The sequence below is a fragment of the Schizophyllum commune genome (genome assembly GCF_000143185.2).
Source record: "Schizophyllum commune H4-8 unplaced genomic scaffold SCHCOscaffold_6, whole genome shotgun sequence".
Classification (NCBI taxonomy): Eukaryota; Fungi; Basidiomycota; class Agaricomycetes; order Agaricales; family Schizophyllaceae; genus Schizophyllum; species Schizophyllum commune.
The window spans coordinates 342441-360944 of record NW_026089543.1 but is presented as its reverse complement, the minus strand read 5'-3'; the positions used below and the strand labels follow the sequence as shown (position 1 = coordinate 360944).

The 18504-nt window shown below is 58.2% G+C and overlaps 5 protein-coding genes across 5 annotated transcripts; 3 read left to right on the top strand and 2 right to left on the bottom strand.

The window, feature by feature from the left end:
• Nucleotides 1–1109: 1109 nt before the first annotated feature.
• On the top strand, nt 1110–4251 carry SCHCODRAFT_01095490 (uncharacterized protein; the record flags this gene model as incomplete). Its single annotated transcript, XM_050341019.1, has 10 exons — nt 1110–1400; nt 1498–1616; nt 2119–2208; nt 2670–2777; nt 2825–3075; nt 3203–3263; nt 3484–3500; nt 3555–3664; nt 3945–4057; nt 4110–4251. The coding sequence occupies 10 exons, from the start codon at nt 1110–1112 to the stop codon at nt 4249–4251; spliced, it is 1302 nt and encodes a 433-aa protein (XP_050199894.1).
• A 270-nt stretch (nt 4252–4521) lies between these two features.
• Nucleotides 4522–8525, top strand: SCHCODRAFT_02501669 (acetyl-CoA synthetase-like protein; the record flags this gene model as incomplete). Its single annotated transcript, XM_050343112.1, has 5 exons — nt 4522–4702; nt 4755–4935; nt 4986–6140; nt 6194–6443; nt 6498–8525. The coding sequence occupies 5 exons, from the start codon at nt 4522–4524 to the stop codon at nt 8523–8525; spliced, it is 3795 nt and encodes a 1264-aa protein (XP_050199893.1).
• A 541-nt stretch (nt 8526–9066) lies between these two features.
• SCHCODRAFT_02624973 (cytochrome P450) lies at nt 9067–11295 on the bottom strand. Its single transcript, XM_050345273.1, has 13 exons — nt 11120–11295; nt 10939–11068; nt 10699–10887; nt 10491–10642; nt 10328–10443; nt 10174–10279; nt 10108–10121; nt 9869–10058; nt 9755–9811; nt 9675–9699; nt 9514–9627; nt 9323–9463; nt 9067–9263 (listed from the first exon to the last, which is right to left on the bottom strand). The coding sequence occupies exons 1-13, from the start codon at nt 11169–11171 to the stop codon at nt 9179–9181; spliced, it is 1371 nt and encodes a 456-aa protein (XP_050199892.1). The 5' UTR covers nt 11172–11295; the 3' UTR covers nt 9067–9178.
• Nucleotides 11296–11791: 496 nt separating this feature from the next.
• On the top strand, nt 11792–12849 carry SCHCODRAFT_02678116 (uncharacterized protein). Its single transcript, XM_003031899.2, has 4 exons — nt 11792–12109; nt 12164–12216; nt 12270–12601; nt 12650–12849. The coding sequence occupies exons 1-4, from the start codon at nt 12012–12014 to the stop codon at nt 12755–12757; spliced, it is 591 nt and encodes a 196-aa protein (XP_003031945.1). The 5' UTR covers nt 11792–12011; the 3' UTR covers nt 12758–12849.
• A 244-nt stretch (nt 12850–13093) lies between these two features.
• Nucleotides 13094–18448, bottom strand: SCHCODRAFT_02279823 (P-loop containing nucleoside triphosphate hydrolase protein). The gene is made up of 24 exons (XM_050342260.1): nt 18192–18448; nt 18070–18142; nt 17848–18016; nt 17623–17796; nt 17390–17573; nt 17123–17337; nt 17025–17063; nt 16884–16967; nt 16683–16828; nt 16379–16627; nt 15533–16328; nt 15282–15482; nt 15197–15225; nt 15069–15142; nt 14931–15013; nt 14835–14875; nt 14474–14782; nt 14228–14424; nt 14069–14176; nt 13972–14020; nt 13711–13919; nt 13601–13656; nt 13365–13548; nt 13094–13311 (listed from the first exon to the last, which is right to left on the bottom strand). Exons 1-24 carry the CDS (start codon nt 18326–18328, stop codon nt 13200–13202), a joined length of 3918 nt encoding a protein of 1305 aa, XP_050199891.1. The 5' UTR covers nt 18329–18448; the 3' UTR covers nt 13094–13199.
• Nucleotides 18449–18504: the final 56 nt, after the last annotated feature.

The following is an 18504-nucleotide window of genomic DNA, read 5'->3' as shown; positions in this document are numbered from 1 at the left end:
GCGCCAGTCAGGCAGTCAGAGCCAAAGCATGAGTCATGAAGTTGTCGGAGGGCCAAGAGTTCTGTTCGAACAGCGTCTCGACCGCTGGCAGTGGGCGTCCGAGCGCCTGGAGATTCGGTATTGATGAGCGCGAGGAGCGAGCCGTGAGCCTCAAGCGTGCGCCAGCTAGGGGGGGATATACGCCATGTATCTGTGTAGCCCAAAGCTTGCGAGAGCAGAGTGCGTCTGTACGGAGATGGTGGCGGCAGACAAGGACGGACGGCTCGATCAGCTTCCGTCCTTGATCTCGATCAGACTCCGCTTTGCTTCCGAGTCCTTCTTGCTTCCGTCCGTCATCATCAACCGACGCCCTCTGCTTCTCCCCATCCCCCACGAAGCGCTGCACTCTGCACGATCTCAAGATCACGACGACGGCCACTGACGCGCTGACAAGTCCGCGCAATGCGAGTCTGACGTACGATCGTCTGTCAGGGACTTCGGCTGGCGAGCGTGCTCGACTGGGCTTGAGGAGAATGCGGCTGCGCAACGGCGGTGGAGGCTTTGACAGGAGAGGGAATGGTCTACGCGGACGCTTACCTTTATTGAGGGTGACCCCTTCGTTGGACGCGCGGTACTAAAGTGCGTGCCCTGCCATACATTCCCCTCACCAGCTAACCTGAGCATGCCCAGCCGGCTTTCGTACACTTCTTGACCACATTTGAAGGCGAAATGAAGAGACTCGCATGCGCCACGTATCTCCTCGGGGCTTCTCAGACTACGGCGCGGCTCCGGTCCATCTTGAGCGTAAAGCCGGCCCTTCAACCGTCACCACCTACCTGCCCCGGCGCCCAAGCCTGCAACGTTACATCATTCAGATAGAGGCGCTCGGGGAGGATTTGTCCCGCTCGGCGCTGCATCGGTCTCGTCGACGACTGAGGACATGATCGCGTTATTCGGTGAGTACTACCGGGTCCGACATCTTGCGCTTCGCGCAACATTGTTGACACCCTACCCTCAGGTCATTCTTCATTTACGACAACAACATGTTACTCTATCTGACTCACAAAACTTTAAACGGATAGCTGAGCTAGCTGGCGCTCATGAGGAGCGTCTTCTGAAGGTACGTGATCATGTCAACAAGTTCGCTCACGGTCACGGCTGAGGCTTCCCTTCTCATCAGGTTATCACGACTTTCATCGGGCATGCATGCCTACGAAGGACCCCTGCCCCTCACGCTGCTTTATCAGGACGACCGTAGGGGTCAACTTGAAGCTGCCACACTGCTCTCGCTGGCCGCGAAAGACGACATTGACGTCGAGGCTGCGGACGACATCACCCACGGACCGCGGACGAAGATAGCAGTCCTCTTCGTCACCCGCACCCTCATCTACACCACTGTCCTGGTCGACTTCAAATGCACCGTGTGGCGCTCCGGCATGTCAAGTTCATCTTGATCGACATGTTTTGGTGAGTCCGCGGTCATGCTCAGCTGATTGAGAAGCGCTGACGTGCCCACAGTCCGTCGGAGAGGTGGATGCTGCTAGCCGCGGCATCGACCGCCGAAGGGCAGGAAAGACATTTCGTGGAATTCAAGCGCGACCGGGCGTCATCACGACGCTCTACGGCAAGACATGCTGGTGTGTACCATACTGCCGAGCCTCGCTTGCAGCTCTAACCTGCGCATATAGCCAATTGAAGCGCCCAAGCGACTCGGCTCAGCTACATGCAAAACCTTCGGCGTGCAAGACTCGGGAGGACGCAAGACCGGTCCCTCAGCTGGTCCAGTAGAAAATCACTTCGAGATTCGGCGCTAGCTCGAGGTCGATCGTTCCCTGTCCAATGATTCCGCAGAGATGTGACTTGGCTGGCGAAAGTGGAGTTTGGCACGACTTGTGCGTCCTCTCGAAGCTCAGCCCGCTGGCGGCCCGTACGAGGCAAAGATATCGGAGGAGTTCGTTCCACGATTTCGAACATGACTCATTGCTCTGATCTCCAGTTATCAGAGGGACCTATATGCGTCCTTGTGGGCTTTCACCGAATGCGTTCAACCCATGTAGTAGCCGACATCGATTCGAGATGCGCGTCGCTGGTCGTGCTCTCCTTGATTGCAATTCTTGTCATCTCTGTCAACACTTTCAGTAATTCGAAGGGCTGTTTGCACGTGTGGGATCCGTCGCAGCCGTCCTGCGACTTCTCCCTTCCGTCGTGTCCGCTCGCTGACGGATTTCCGTGAGTATTTCGTCTGTGTAGAGGCTCGCTCAAGAGAGGCAAGGCCGCTTACCGGTCGCCGACCCGGGAACAGTGCAGCAGTGGTTATGCCCCCTTGATAGATTGTCTCCGCACCTTTCGAACAGCTAGACATGGAATATATAGATCTGTTCCTTCGCTGAATTCCTACCACCGAGCATAGCCAGCCGCGAAGTCCAATATCAACTGGATGGCAAACGTGTGACGATGCGGGAACCGGAATCGACGGCCCGCTTGTACTTCCGAATCTCGTCCCGATCGTTGGGGAGCCTCAGCTGCTCATCACATCCCCCCATGCCCAGACGCCGACGTCGCCGTGCAACACCTCCTTCTGCGCACCCACCTCTTCTTTGCTGCCGTAGCCATGACTTCTCACTTCACCCCTCACGATCCGGACGCTGTATCTGGGCTTCAACGATTGCTCCTGCTCCCTGGCGGTCCAGAATCCGTTGTCCCGTCGCGCATCGCCGGCTAGCAAATCCCACCTCGATCGAAACTGCGTCCTGGTGTCCGAGGCTCTCCATGATGCCGGTAGTGCTGAAGGTGCACAGGTGCGTGATAGTGCTCACTTGCAAGGTCGCCTCACTGACGAGCTCAGCAGACGCGTCTGTCCCAGCGATGGCCAGCCCGGCATGGGCTTTGACCTCACATCTGCTACCAAGATACGTCTGCGGTCGGACAGAGACCTCCATACTTTACTCCTCTCGTCGCTGTCGAAAATGACGACGCGCCGCCCCCACCTCTGGATGCTTCCCGCTCTAATTCTCGCGGGCGCGATTGCGCGCGCATATACGCACCTCGAGTTCAGGATATCGCATGTACCCTCGATATTTGCGCCTATCGGGCTCCGTACGCCTCTTCGACGACGTATGGGAAGCTTTCGCGTCTCGTTCGACCATCCAGTATGCTCAGCCTATCGCGTAGCGGTGAACCTATTCGCCCTCGTTCCTCGAGAACCTGCGCTAATACTCTGCAGACCCCGAAGACCTCGTGAAACCGAGACGCCTCCTGCCATTCCCCGCGATGTCAAAGCTTGAGTAAGTTTCCCTTGTCTGCTTCCCGATGTCTCGCACTAAGGAGCCCTCACAGACCTCCATGCCGACACGCATAGCGCCGAGCTCAACTTCGTCGCATATATGCGGTCGACGCTCTCCTTCGGGCGCATACATGCGTTGGCAATTTCATCTAACAACCACCGGCCCGCATATTGCCTCTGCGAGATGTCTGCCATCCTCCACCTCAGTATATGACATTCAGATTAGTATTTCTGGAAGGTGCGATCATGAGCCGTGCGCACTGAGATGCATCCAAAGTGACATAGAATCTAGACTCGTCTCGCGCGCGAAGAGGTCGACTGCCCCAAATGCAAATTGACACGGCAACTAACACGGCGGCGGCGCGCATCTCGCTGCTCATCGACGCCAAGGGCAACGAGTGTGTCTTTTAGCGGGCCACGCAGACCGCGGAGTGACCGTCTTGCGTGATAGAACATTTTCGGCACTCCGTTCTGATCGGGACGGTAGAGGGTGTTGACTCTTTCCCTTCCTCGACGCCGGCTATCCGATACGTCGTCGACGGCGACACTGAATTACCACCTTCTCGGCGGACTGACAGCACAGCCGATTTTCTCTCTTGCTTGGTAGCGGAGAACTCAATGTCTGCGCGATGAGCCGACCGCTGCACGTGTGGTATACTAGTATTCGGATGACGCCACCTAGAACAAGAGCGACGAGGAGCTGGACTTGTACGAGCTTGACGACCTTCCATTACTTGACGGTGTCTGCCAGGAGGCCCTTCCCCTCTTCGCATCCGTCACCTTTGTTTGGCGCCAGTGCGTGCTAATTCATAGTAGTCCTGACATCGCTCGCTCATCCCATCTACAGGATGTACGAGGACGCCGTCGTATTCCTGCAGTTCTCCATCGTCAACCCGGGGAGGGTTGCGGGGGCAGGCGAGCTACTCATTACGAAGCGCACGCCCGTCTATGTCGGCATGAGCGCGGCAAACAAGTCGGCCCCGATCTGAAGTGCGCATGCTGCGATGCCCAAGTCAGAGCGATTGTGGGGAAAAATCAATGGGAGGGATCTCGCCGTTTCTCGAGCACGAGCGAGTGCATGTGCGCCAGAATCAGCGATTGCCAACCCACTAGTCACCTAGAAAGTGCATTCGCCGGTTTACCGACGACAAGCCCCGACCGCAAGTTGCGTAGCTTATAGGCTCTACCGCCGGCCGCTGTCGCTTTATTGGCTACATATCGCTCGCGTCTGTTGTGTCCGTTCCCTGCGCTGGCTCATCATGTCTGCTCTGTCGTTTCCTCCGGACTTACTGCATGCCCCTGGCACTGGCGAGAGCGTCTTCGAATGCTCAGTCCCCGCGGCGGCTACCTGCATCCAGCCCGGTCTTCATGCTGTCATCGTATTGGCAGGCGTGCGTATCGCTCATTTTCTGTCCACCGGTGTGGAGGACGCAGTCATTGGTACGTTGTGCAGCGCCGTTCGATCTCGCATGACCTCTGATGCACCCTATAGGGTTCTCCGATCACGACGAGGCTATGAAAGCAGTTGGGCTTCACGTCGAGACAGGATCGTCGGTGGCACAGATCCTTGAATTTACGAAGACTGCCTTATCGGACGCTTCTCCTCCTGCCGAAGGAACTTCGCTGCACACCGTGGTGTGTGGACAGGATTTCAGGCGCCGCCAGGATTGCGGGTATGACCCTCGAATACAATCCCCGAATTCTGTCCTCACATGTCCATCAGCAAACTCACCTTCCCGCTTGTCGTGTCATATAGCGGACATGACTTGTCCTTGGCTGGCCAATCGCACTTATACTCGCCGCAGAACTTGAGTTGCATTGGTGGCAATGTGCAAGATGTCATCGATATCATCTACAACGCCCCCAACACTATCATGGCCGACTTTCACTTTCCCGGTGCGGTCCAGCGGCTTGCTGCTGTAGGCGTACCTCTCGGTATACCGCCACCGCCGACGTACGAGGCAAGGCCCCTCCGAGATATCTTCCGTGCTGCCGCGACGGCCCACTCACACAAGATCGCATTGACCGACGGCGACCTCGAGCTCACATACGCGGCGTTCGACGCGCTCACCGACATGCTCGCGGACAAGATATCGGAGGTTCTCAGAGACGACCCAGCCACGGACTACATCGCGACCTGTATTCCTGCGTCGCCACTCGCCATCATCGTGATCTATGCTATCATCAAGTACGGCGCCGCATTCGTCCCGCTCGATGTGCGTCTGCCGGAGGCCAGGCTGTGCACGATCGTCACAAACTCGGAGGCCAAACTGGTCATTACGAGCGCGGATTCGCCTTCTGTGCCAGATGTGCCCGCCGCCAGGTTGGACGTCTCGAACTTCTTGGACGTGCATATACCGCGTGTGGCGGGGTGGAAGGGTAGCGCGAAGACGCTCTGGCGCAGTCAGCCCCATGAAATCGCGTACGTCCTTCATACAAGCGGCACCACTGGCGTGCCCAAGGGCGTCTGCATCAGAACTTCCACTGTGCTTGCTTTGCTCTACGAGCGCGACTACGTCCTTTTCACCCCCGACATGCGCGTCGGCCAGATCGGTAACCTCGCGTGGGACGGCAGCATTCTCGACGTTTGTTGCACGCTCACTATCGGCGCAACTCTGGTCTGCTTCTCGGCTTACGATGTCCTTGAGCCCATCCGCCTCGCGGCGCTGTGTCGCGCGCGACGAGTCAACGCGCTGTCGATCGCCACCTCACTGTTCCGTCACTTTCTCTCCTTAGCGCCAGAGGTGTTCGCAGATCTACGAGTTGTCATGGCCGGAGGAGAGATGCTGGACTTCTCGCAGTGCCAGCGCTTCAGGGCAGTGAACCCTACAGGCGAATTAGTCAATGGATACGGTCCGACCGAGACGTGCTACATCGCGTACGTTCCCTCCCACAACACGCCGACGTTGACTTTTGCTGATCTTTGCGCAGAGTGGCACACCGCGTCGGCCGTATGCTTGATCACGGCCCTGTACCGATCGGGAAGCCCCTACACTATACGCAATGCGTGGTCCTTGACGGCAACGGACGCCTGGTTTCCCCAGGTATCCCGGGCGAACTGTTTATCGGCGGGCGCGGGGTCGCCGCAGGGTATCTTAATCGCCCGGAGGAGACCTCGGCCGCATTCGTGCGCATGGCCATCCCAGGTATTGATCAGCCGCCTGCGACATTCTATCGCACGGTGAGCGCAATAATCCTGCACTCATCCCCAGCGTTTCCTGATGCACGCCTTCAGGGTGACCTAGTTCGCTGGCTTCCGAGCGGCGACATGCATTTCGAGCGTCGGTTGCAGAGTGGCCAGATCAAGATTCGCGGTCAACGCCTCGAGCTTGCGGAAGTGGAATCGGCCATCGTGGCCACCCGGCTCGTCAAGGACGCAGCGGTCGTGTACGTGAAGCCTACCGACGGTCGATCGCCCTTCTTGGCTGCGTTCGTCGTCCCGGCCACGGACGGCGAGAGCGTTGACACCCTCGATCCTCGTTACTTCATCCAGCAGCTCAAAAAGATCGTACCCGCGTACATGGTCCCGCAGACAGTGTTCATCCGGGCGTCGCTGCCGCTCAACAACAGCGGGAAGCTAGATCGACACCTTTTGGGTCTCATGGCGCAGGAGCACGATATGGCCGACGCTAACGCAGGAGACGTGACTGGCATCCATGAGAAGGGTGCACGAAATGTCATCGAAGCGCAGGTCGCGGCCATCATGAGTGCGATCCTGCGAGGAAGGCACATCGGTCTCGAGGATGACTTCTTCGACGTCGGTGGGCATTCCCTCTTGGCCATGCAGCTCAAATGGGGTCTCGACAAAGCGTTCGGCAACCTGGTCACCATGCAGGACATATTCGGAGGAGCCACCGCACGGAGGCTTGCCGAACTCATCTCTAGAGCGTCGCCGGTCGCTGGGAATTCAGACTTTCCGATCGCAACTCTGGCTCGTACACTGTCTAGTACAGACCGCCGATGCTACATCCCCTCGGCCGGTACTCGGTGGCAGTACTCCGCCAGTCGTGCGCCACCTCCTGGGGAGGTCATGAGCCATTGCCCATTCTGGCTCCGCCTATCAGGCGAGCTCAGCGAGAGTCTTCTCGAGCGCGCCCTTCAGGAGATGACTGCTCGGCAGAATATTCTCCGCACTGTCTTTGAGGAGGTGGACGGTAGCGTCCGCGCTCGCGTTGCCGACTGGGTGCCCACCTTGGAGATAGTGGATGCACCGCCGATGAAGAGCGATCAGGACCTTGAGGACTACATCCGCCGTTATGCCAGTCAACCCTTCGACATCGCTACGACACCTCCCTTCCGGCCCATCCTCTTTCGCCTAGCTCGACGGTCTTTTATCCTCCTATTGTCCTTTGACCACATCATCACCGACGGCTACTCGGAGGACATCATCGTCAAGGAACTGTGCGAGTACTATGGCGCGCTCTGCGAGGGCCGCGCCGCCGACCTGCCCGACCTGCCCGTCACATGCGCCGACATCGCTCACTGGGAGCGTAGCGACTCTTTTGGGTCCCTCATCGCGCGTCAGCTCGACTACTGGGCCGCTCATCTCCAAAGCGCCACGGCCGCCTCATTCACGCCCGACTTGCCCGGCGCGGACACTTCAACCTACCTGACCGCCAGCGACTTTGTACCGATCTCGCTCTCCGAGTCTCTCGTCGCTCGGCTCGACGCTGCGTGCGCCCTGTCGCGCGTCACGCTCTCGATGGCGCTCCTCGCCGCGCTCCGCGTCGTGCACTTCCGCCGCACAGGCGCGCGCGATGCCGTGCTGGGCGGCGCGACCGCGAACAGGCAGCGCCCCGAGCTCGCACACCTCCAGGGCTTCTTCGTCACCGCGCTCCTCTACCGCCTCCGCGTCGAGACCGGTCAGCGCTTCCGCGACGTCCTCGAGCAGGTGCGCACGCTAGTGGCAGAAGGGGTCTCCAACATGGACGCGCACATGGTCACCATCGCGGAGGCGCTGTGGGAGCGCGGCGCTGTCCCAGCAGGGAGCATGCCGCTCCGAATCGCCATGGGCTATGTGGTGCACGAGCAGGCGTCGGTGCAGGTCGATGGCTTGCGCATGGAGCGGATGGAGGTCAACATGCATGCGGTGCAGCTGGACATGGAAATCTACTTTGGACGGATCGCGCGCACGGATAAGGTGACGGGGGAGATCAACTATCGACGGGACCTGTATAGCAAGGCGTATATCCAAGGTCTTGCCCGCGACCTTGAAAGCGTCCTGGAGTGCTTTGCAGAAAGTTCTGACTTCCTTGTGAACTAGATGCTTGTTACCTAGTACGCTCCATCGCAGTCGCGAAACGTACTTCCTCTGTTTCTTCGGGAAGCGTGTACTTCTCACCTTTCGTACGACTCGTTGTGCGACGCAGCTGATCTGCTCTGCGCAATTTTGCTGTTATGCGTGACGGTGTATACTGGTGGATATGGTGAATAGGAGATTGTCTTGATATCCAGGATGAATGACGAAAGACACTCAGATTCTTCAAGTTTCTACATGCCGGTCGTAAGTCGCTGCTACCGATTCCGCTCGATCCATTTTCTGCGTGCGTGTAGTATACTCATGGAAAGACGATGGATGATACATTGGCGAGTATAGGCGTTATGGTAGGAGGCTTTGCGACGGGAGACGATGTCTCTAACACGCAACAGCTCAAACATGTGGGCGACTCAGGTGGATAGTGAGGGTTCTCTTCGAGAACATGAAGGTAGGTAGGATCTGCCTGCGACGCATCGCGAGGGCTTGGTCTCTGTCACTGTGTTATCAAGAACGGCTCACGATGATTTGCACGCGATGGGCCACCATGTTCTGGAAGCACTGGGGGTGTATGCATTCAACCCAACTAATTAGAAGAATATGAAATATCGCAAAGTCGTGCACGTCCGATGTCTACATTAGAAATCGAGAAGACGCCCTGCTCAATCCTCAACCCGCGCGCTCTCGATGAGCTCCACCGCACCAGCGCCACGTGGCGTGATTGTGCACTCGAAATCATCCGCTCGCCTGCCTCGCCAGTGTCAGCAATCAAAGAGTACAAAAGCAGGAGACGTATGAACACGCACAAGACCATAATGCCGCTGAAGGAGCCGGGAACCTCGACCTCCTTGCCGTCCCTCGTTGCCTTCTTGATGTCGAAGGTCGCTAGGACCGAGGCAAGGGCTTGCCATAGGAGGGCTTCGGCGAGGTACCTTCCGACGCAGACGCTGCGAACACATGAGCATGGATGTGCGTAGAGTGATGTGCAGAAAGTTACCGCCTGCCGAAGCCGAACGCGAGGGAATGCCAGTCGCTCAGCTTGGGGTCGAGGAAGCGCTCCGGCCGGAAGACGTGCGGGTCACCGAACGTCTTCTCGTCGTAGCACATCGCCCTGGACATCGTCAGAGGCATCGTATAACGGTGAGGGACGGGACTGACCAGATATTGGGGAGGATGGTTATACCTGATCGCCGGCGGATCAGCATAGGATGAGGGAGCGCGACGAGGCGAAGACGCACCTTTCGGGATGTAGTACCCGTTGTAGACCATGTCCTCGATCGGGCTGTGCGGGAGACCTGCGAGGTGTGAGCATCGCGGCGCAGGGGCTGCGGGACAGAGGTGGATGAACGTACCGATCGGCAGCGGCGGATGCATGCGGAGGACTTCCTTGATGATGGCGTCGATGTAGGGCAGCGCTGGACGATCGCTGAAGGTGGGCAGCCGCTCAGACCCGACGACGCGGTCGATGTCAGCTTGGGCGCGGCGCTGCACCTCCGGGTACATCACAAGCGCGAGCATGAGCGCCCGCAAGCCCGCAAGCGTCTTTGGAGGGGTCAGTCCCACCTCTCGCATGGGTTGCTATCTAACTCACAGTGTCGCTCGCAGCTGCAGGTCGCTAGTAAGCGGATGACTCGCGATGTGTACTGAAGACGCCCACCTGCGAAGAATTGGGATACGACGCCCTTGTATCGCTCCTCATCTTCAGTGGTCGTTGTGCGATCGAGGAGGCTCTGCATCCAGGACGGAGGCGCTGTGCCATTACGCTATCATAAGGTCAGTGGGAGAGTTGGCGCTGTAGAACGGCAGCGTACGATCTGCTCCTTGACTATATTGAACGGCAAGTCGCGCATGACCTGAACGAATGCAGTCGAGCGGGCGGCCAGCTTCGTGAAGGAGCCCCCGGAGACCCAGGCTGGGAGATACCTGACTGGAGTCGGGTCAGCAAGCGCCCTGGCCTGGTGTCCGGAGACGTACGCGGGGGGAACAAGAAGACGAGCTGAGACCCTGGCAGAGTGGCTTCTTCGAGGCAGAGGATCGCTTCCTCCGTGGCATGCATGAGGTCCTGCCCGTTCTTGGTCTCCGCGTCGAAGCCGTAGCTGATCTTGATTGAGATCGCGCTGACGCATCTGCGCGAGACTGTCAGACTGCGGGTATATGCGTCCAAAAAGAGAGGGGCGCGTACTGTCGAATGTGCGCCATGAAGTTATTCGGGTCATGGAGCAGTTGGACTAGGAGCTTGTTGATGCGCGGCAAGGCGGCTTTGTAGTGTGAAGGTACGGCGCCGGGATTGAACTCTTGATGAAACGCGCGTCGAGAGAATCGCCACTCGTCGCCGTAGTGTAGATGTCCAATGTTCGTGCCCCACCCAATTCTGCGCGGATCATCAACATGCATGCTTAGATGCAATGCGAGGCATACGCACAGACTGATCATGATGTTCTGCGGTCGATCCGACGTGAGGCTCGAGTTTTTGTCCAATATTTCGTATGCAGCTTCAGCGGAATTGATGACGAGCATCTCTCGGGTGAGGGCCTTGAGGTAGATCACATCCCCTTCGCGGAGCAGCGTCAGCAAAAACATCAAATATCAGACCAGATACGCACCGTATTGCTTCCCCCATTCTATGTACTTGAGCCATGCTTCGTTCGACGGCATCTGTAGTAAGTTTCCCAAGATCGGAAGCTGCGGCGGCCCTGGAGGAAGCGGGCCTCTCGTCCGCTTCTTTGCCCAGATGGCGAGCCCGCAAGCCAATAGTGCGGACGCGGCACAGACAGGAATGTCGAGGGTCATGGAAGATGCAAAGTCCATCTGCGAAGGCGGGAGCTGAGCAGCAAGCGAATGAGCGTGAGAGGGAGTTATCACACCTCTCGAGAGGCGAAGTAGGATCGACGATCCTGTCAGCTACCTGTCATAGCTGTAACGGCCGGCGGCTGCCTCGCTGGATCGGGACGGCGAGCCAGTTTCAAGCCGCCGCAAAGTTGATTGAGCTACATGCTACAATCCAATCTGAACAGACACAGGTCAGCTTGAAAGGCCCGACCTTGTAAGTGCCGCTCTCGCTGAACGAGCAACCAGGATCCAATGGCCATGTATGATTGCGCCGGCGGAGCGCAGTCGTTCACAGCAGGATGCCAGATTCTGGGCCAATGCTCCGAAGTAAAAGGACGTGAGCGTTGCCAACAATGAGACTGCACAGAGACGAAGTGGAATTATGCGCCGCGGGAATTCGGCCATGTCCGACGAGAGCAATCGGCAAACGCCGCGCTTCAGTACTGCCTGGCCTGACCCTTCACGATGGCGTCGGTCGCAGGTCGGTTGGCTGTAGTAATTCCCGTTACTGCAGCCTGTGCTCGATCTGGGACGGCCGCCGGGTAGATAATCACGCTTAAAGTATGCTCGTTAACTTCAAGGTCGCTACATAACCTTCGAATCCCTTCGCGTCTGGCTTTCCGCCCATTCCATTCAGCGAGAAACTTCACCGCACATAATCTCCGGATGGCTATCCTCGAGTGCTTTGCGTCCACCGGCTTCGACGACTCCTCCCTGTCCGAGATCAAGCATGCAATCAGCGAGGCCGGAGACCGACTTCAACTGTACGTGCTCTCAGGCGTCTCGATGCGTACCGTGCACTGAGCCTTGTTCCCTAGGACATATGCCGCGCGCGAGATCGAGAATCCTGACTACGTGAACTGGGTCTTCCGTGCGTGTCCGACCCCACCGTCCCAATTAAACATACTCATGAAGCCTTCCCAGAATGGACCTCGGTCCGCGCGCGCGACGCAGCGCTCGCCGATGGCAGCTACCAGCGCTTTCTCGCGGCCGCCGGCACCGTCTCCGAGCGCGCCCCCGTCGTGATGAGCCTAAAGGACTCCCAATACGGCGTCCTGGAGCGCATCCTCGACACGCCTGTGCCCGAGATCGCCGTGACAGCGGTGAAGAACGCCGCCTGCCGCGAAGGGGCTGAGCGCGCCGTCCAGGGCATGCTGGCCAATCCGCACGAGCGCACGACGCAAGGCGAGCTCGTCCTCGCTGCGGTGGACGACGAGGACTGCATCGTCTTCATCTGTGGGTGGAACTCGGTTGAGGTGGGTGGCAGCGCTTCGACACGTCTTGTCATTGACAATATTGTCCAGGATCATATGATGGAGCTTGCGAAGGAATCTCAGAAAGCGGTCAACGATTTGGCCATGGAGAACATGGAGGCTCGTTATGTATCGCACTGTTCGAAGAGGATGATCTGAATGTCCGGATAATCGAGATATCGATATGCAATATATCTACGTTGCGAAGCCGCTTTGGGATCTTGTGTGTGCATCGGCAGTGGCAGCATGGCATTTTTACGCACTGTTCGTCCTTGTGCGGGTCTCGACTGACGCGTACACCGCAAAGGATCATCTCAACCCGTCTCCGGGACCCCCAGCATGCTATAGGCTTGGAGACTGATGTTCCAATCTGCGTCAAGAGATACTAGCACAACTACGTATGTAAAACATAGGACTTTGTCGAAGCCTTCGCTATAAATCTTGACAACCTTCAGCCCTTCGCCGGATATACATCAGCCAAGGTTTCATTAAGGTGAGAAGGTGAGTCGCGAGTAACTATGAGTACTGTAGCATTCGTAAGGACAGGACGCGTAGCTTTATAGATTCTTCGAAGAAGCAGAACAACGACCCAGGAAATACACTACTTGGCACTCAAGGTCTGCATCTGGACATACTGGTAGTAGTCGCCCTTGAGGGCGACGAGCTCATCGTGCGTACCCGCTTCGCTGACCGATCCATCCTTGATGAAGCAGCTGCGGGAATCATCAGAAAATCGCCAAGCAAAAAAGCAAAATCCGAGGCGTACATCTTATCAGCGTTCTGGATCGTCGACAGCCTGTGCGCGATGGCGATAGTCGTGCGGCCCTTCGCGGCCTGGTCGAGCGCAGCTTGGACGATCTTCTCCGACGTCGAGTCCAGTGCAGACGTAGCCTCGTCGAGGAGCAACACCTTCGGGTTGCGGAGTAAGGCGCGCGCGATAGCGATGCGTTCTGTAGAGCAGGGTTAGAGGGGATACCCAGGGGGACGGGGGGATACACCTACGTTTCTGGCCTCCAGACAGCTGACTTCCTTTCCCTCCGACCTCTGTATCGAACCCGCTAAGTGTCATAATGTCAGTTTGACAATGACCATCAAGCGGAGTGGATCCTCACTCTGGCAGACGATGGATAAAGTCGAGTATGTTGGCCTTACGACAAGCGTCGTCCAGCTCCTCTTGCGTCACCTCGGATGGTGGCTTGGAAGCGCCGAGAAGGATGTTGAAGCGCACGGTCCCTGAGTATAGCGTAGGTTCTTGAGACACGAGAGCAATCTGCTTGCGATACTCGGCAAGATTGAGTTGCGAGACGAGGCGACCGTCCAGCTGGGTGTCATCAATCAGATACTGAACGTAGAACATCGGAGAATGCGCTCACGTATACAGCGCCATGCATCGGGTCGTAGAAACGCTCGATGAGTTGTATGCTACAGACACGTGAGCAAGAGAAAAAGCAAGGACCCCCGACAACGCACGTCGTCGACTTGCCGGATCCACTCGCACCGACCAGGGCCACGTAGGTACCCGGGCTGATGGTCAAATCGAACTTGCGCAGAACTCGGACACCCGGGCGGGTAGGATACCTTGTCGTACATCAGAACGAGAGCGCCGACAACCGAAGTCACTCGGCGTACCTGAAGTGCACCTTCTCGAAGCGGATCTCGCCGACCGTCGACTCGCGCGCTACCTTCTCTCCCTCTTTGCTGTCGGCGTCGATCTCCGGCCGCGAGTCGATGAGAGCAAGAATGTCGCTCGCTGCCCCTCTGGCGCCGGCCACGTCGTTGACGAACATGATCGAATTGCCGATTTGAATAGCGCCGAAGGTAGTGCTCTGACATCTATCAATATCAGACTCTCTCATGCCGAACATCAGTACTGACCATCAAGGCGACGAAGAACGCAGACACCTCGATCGTCCGAGCCGCGACCAGCTTCGCACCGTACCAGAAAGCCAAGGAGATGATCCAGTAGGCCATGGCCTGTGAGGCGGCGAAGAGCATGTTGTCCCAGATAGCGGCACGATTGGACGTCTTCAATGGCCTCTCCAAACTTTTGCTATACAGCGCCAAGCAGTCGCGCTCTCGCGTGAGCGCAGCGACCGTCCGGATGGCGCCCGCTGCTTCGCAGGCCAGTTGCGCTGACTCCCCGTGCGCCTGCTTGTTTTTCTGGTCTTTGGTGCCGACGACGCGCTATTATGTATTCACTGAGTATTGGTGTTCAACGCCGAAGCATATCACTCACCAGGGCGACGTATCCGGTTGAGACTAGGATCGGGGTACAAGCTGAGGGAAAGCATCAGACCGCGACAGCGGAACAAGAATCAATTGCGGGACGCACCCAGGCCTACCAAACCCAGCCTCCACGAGTACGCCGTGCCGATAGCAACACCACAGATAAAGGTAGATATGCTTTGAACCAGTCTGCGGGGTATCAGGTTAGCATGGCCATTAGAATTATAATTGGAAGAAAGCTTACACGCCGAGAGTGATCCCCGCGAGCCCATTAACCTTCTGAGCATTCTCGCTGAGGCTAGAGGTCAAGGACCCAGCCTAGCGGTCAATCAGACACGAAAAAGACACTGAACCTGATGAAGCAATACGCACGTTGTTCGTATCCTTGTCAAAGAATTGTACTTGGGAAGATTGTGTGAGCATCAGTTGAATGGTCGGAGCCCTGCATCAAACTCACCATCTTGACGGAGAATGGCCCTGAACGACAGCGAGCGCAGCTTGGAGATCAGAGCGGCGGCAGAGGCCGTGAAGGCGTGGTTCTGCACACCAGAGGCGATGGTCGAACCGATGGCGATGATGAAGAACCAGAGAGCGTTGCGGTCGCCCTCGTGGCGCTTCACGCCCGCGTCCTCCGCGGAAAGGCCAAGCAACGCGTGCGCTGCGAGAAGAAAGTCAGCGTGCGCCCGACACAACACCGCATGCACGCACAAAAGACGATCCCAAAGGCGGGGTACACGGCCCCAGAGCATATCGCGGCCAGGCTCCCGAGGATATACAGCACTCGCTCGTCGCGGTTGATGCGGCCCATGCGCTTCAATAGGGCGAGCGAGCTATACTCGCGGTCCGGCTCAGCGCCGCTGTCGACCGCGCCGGCCTCGCTGGCGATGTCGCTAGCATACGACCGCGCCGTACTCGGGCGCACGCTGAACCTTCGCGATCGCGAATTCTTCTTCTCCATGATGACTGGCTCGGCGACGGCCACGTCCTCCTCGCCCGACTCGTCGTCCGCCGCGCGCGCCGCCTCGTCCGCCTGCTTGATGTTCTGCGCCTCGACGAGGCGCGCGTACGGTCCATCGACGTTCCGCAAGAGCTCCGCGTGCGTGCCCTGCTCCAGCAGCAGCCCCTCGCCCATCACAAATATCACGTCCGCGTCCTTGATCGTCGACAGGCGGTGCGCGATCGTGATCGTCGTCCGCCCCGCCGCCGCGCGGTCGAGCGCGCTCTGCACGACGCCCTCCGACTGCGTGTCCAGCGCGCTCGTCGCCTCGTCGAGGAGGAGGATGCGCGGGTCGGAGACGATCGCGCGCGCGATCGCGATGCGCTGCTTCTGCCCGCCGGAGAGGAGCATCGCGCGCTCGCCGACCAGGGTGTCGTACCCGCGCGGCAGCCGCTGGATAAACTCGTCCGCGTTCGCGGTGATGCACGCGCGCTGGACGAGCTCGAACTGCGTCTCCGCCGGCGCGTGCTCCCAGCGCGTGTTGATGAGGCCGTGCGCGACGTTTTGCTGTGGAGACGTGAGCCTGGGGCGAGAAATCGTCTACTAAGGTAACATACCCTGACGGTGGTGGCGAAGAGCGTGGGCTCCTGGCTGACGAGACCGATCTGGGAGCGCAGCCACTTCACATTGAGGTCCTTCAGATCCACGCCATCGAGCTTCACGGCGCCCTCCACCGGGTCATAGAAGCGCTCGACGAGCGAGATGGACGTCGACTTTCCAGACCCCGATGCGCCAACGAGCGCCGCCGTCTTCCCCGCCGGGAAATGCAAGTCGACGCCCTTGACGACCTGGACGTCCGGGCGAGCCTGGAGAACGATGAGATTACAGCATCAGGAATGGAATCATCAAGAAGTGTCCTACCGGGTACGCAAACTTGACGCCTTCCAGCGTAATGTCGCCGTGCACCGTGTCGAGCTTGCGACCGGCTTCGCTATACGCATCGATATGCGGCACGCGGTCGATCGTTGCATAGAGCTTCGCGGCCGCGCCGCGGGCCTGGCTGACGGCTAGAGTAGAGACAAAGTGAATATATACGCAATACGGAGAAAGGTCCCAGCGCACCTTGCATCTCTGGCGCGAGCAGTCCCATAGAAAATGCGCCGATTAAGATGGAGAAGAACACGTTGACGACAATCTCGGGATCCGCTGCACGGGTACGCGTTGTCAGCACGAGCTCATCCACGGCCCCATCCCACCACGCACCTTCGCCGTGCAGAATGAGCGTGGTACCGAAGTTAAAGGCTATAGCATGGGTGATTAGTGGGATGTTGGAGGATAGTATCAGCGCGTCAAATGCTGACCGAGCGCATAGGAGCCGTAGATCACAAAAAAGAACGACGCGGTGCCGAATCCCTGGACCAGCGAGTTCTTGAGGTCCTCCACGTGCGCTCGCTTGATGTGGTCGTCGTACAGCGAGGCGAGCGTGTCCTCCGTCCCAAACGCCTTCGCCGTGCGGACAGTCGATATGATCTCCTCCGCGACGGACCCCGACTGTGCTATATGCTTGGATATTCGCCTGAGATCACCGGCGTCAGACTAGTTTAGAGGAGAGAACCAGAAATACCCACTGCACAAACTTCGACGTGAAGTAGTTCATGATGGCGCCAAAGAGGCCCATGCAGGGTATGATGGACGAGAGCGCGAGCGCGAGGCGCCAGGAGCGGACGTATGCGAGGATGAAGCCGGCGACGAATGCGCTGAGGTACTGACAGATGAGCGCGACCTTCTCAGACGTGCCTCGCTGGACCATATCTGAGTTGGGCGTCAGCGCGGTTCATTTACGAGGTTCAGGCCTGCTCACGCGTGTCGGTCTGGATGCGGGTGGCGATCTCTCCGGCGCCAATCGTGTCGAAGTAGGCGATGTCTTGGCGGAGGGTGGCCTTGAGATACTCCTCTCGGAGGCGCTTCGCGTTGATCTCGCCGGTGCACGTCCAAACGAGCATATAGTAGTAGGTGACGGCAAAGATGCCGATTCCTGAGAGGGCACTAAGCATTGCAGGCCTAGTATATGCGCAAGAGTACGCACCTAGGTATACCAAATACGACGCGTTGAGGCTAGATGAGTGATAGAACTGCTTGGCGACCTGGGGCAGGCGCTCGACTGCGCCTTGATCTCCGGAGTCGGCTTGCGCGACCGCCGTCTGAAAGACCAGGAAGTCTTGAGTGAGCTTCGCGAAGAGGAGGGTCATCAGTGGCTGGAAGAGTAGAGTTAGTATATCTATAAGTACGACGGCAGACTGCGACATACCTGCCCGGCGCCAGCTGCGGCTGCAGCTATCGCGCCTGATATATCAAGGGCTATTTCGATGGGTGTCGAGAATCTGTGCTCGTAGGTCAGGGGAGAAGCACACGCTCAAGCGTCTTTCTTGCCTGAATAAAGACAGAAACGAGGCGGGGGCGGGAGTCGAGTCTGGAGAGGTTGGCGAAGACTTCTTGTCGGGCTTGTTAGGGCGTCCGTCATGGTCACCGACGGTGCTTGCCCTGCTGGAATGCGAGGCTCGATTCATCGCAAAGACAGTGGGAGTCGAAGGAAACGAGGGAAGAGACAACTTTCGTTGGCTCTTCGCCTGATTCAAGCTCCTGAGCACGCCCTTGTTCGCTTGCAGCAGCGGGAGGCGGCGTGCTGACGGGAAGCTGGTGAGTCGTCGGCGCGCGCCTCGGACATTGTTAGGCTTCCATGGTG

Coding starts and splice junctions, on each gene's coding strand:
- SCHCODRAFT_02624973 (XM_050345273.1), bottom strand. CDS start 11,171: ATGCCGTCGAACGAAGCATGGCTCAAGTACATAGAATGGGGGAAGCAA. Junction 9,464..9,513: donor GCGTTCGGCTTCGGCAGGCG/GTAACTTTCTGC, acceptor ATGTGTTCGCAG/CGTCTGCGTCGGAAGGTACC. Junction 9,264..9,322: donor TTCAGCGGCATTATGGTCTT/GTGCGTGTTCAT, acceptor CTGGCGAGGCAG/GCGAGCGGATGATTTCGAGT.
- SCHCODRAFT_02678116 (XM_003031899.2), top strand. CDS start 12,012: ATGGCTATCCTCGAGTGCTTTGCGTCCACCGGCTTCGACGACTCCTCC. Junction 12,110..12,163: donor GCCGGAGACCGACTTCAACT/GTACGTGCTCTC, acceptor CTTGTTCCCTAG/GACATATGCCGCGCGCGAGA. Junction 12,602..12,649: donor GTGGGTGGAACTCGGTTGAG/GTGGGTGGCAGC, acceptor AATATTGTCCAG/GATCATATGATGGAGCTTGC.
- SCHCODRAFT_02279823 (XM_050342260.1), bottom strand. CDS start 18,328: ATGAATCGAGCCTCGCATTCCAGCAGGGCAAGCACCGTCGGTGACCAT. Junction 18,017..18,069: donor CCGCAGCTGGCGCCGGGCAG/GTATGTCGCAGT, acceptor CTACTCTTCCAG/CCACTGATGACCCTCCTCTT. Junction 17,338..17,389: donor TTCACGTCGAAGTTTGTGCA/GTGGGTATTTCT, acceptor CGGTGATCTCAG/GCGAATATCCAAGCATATAG.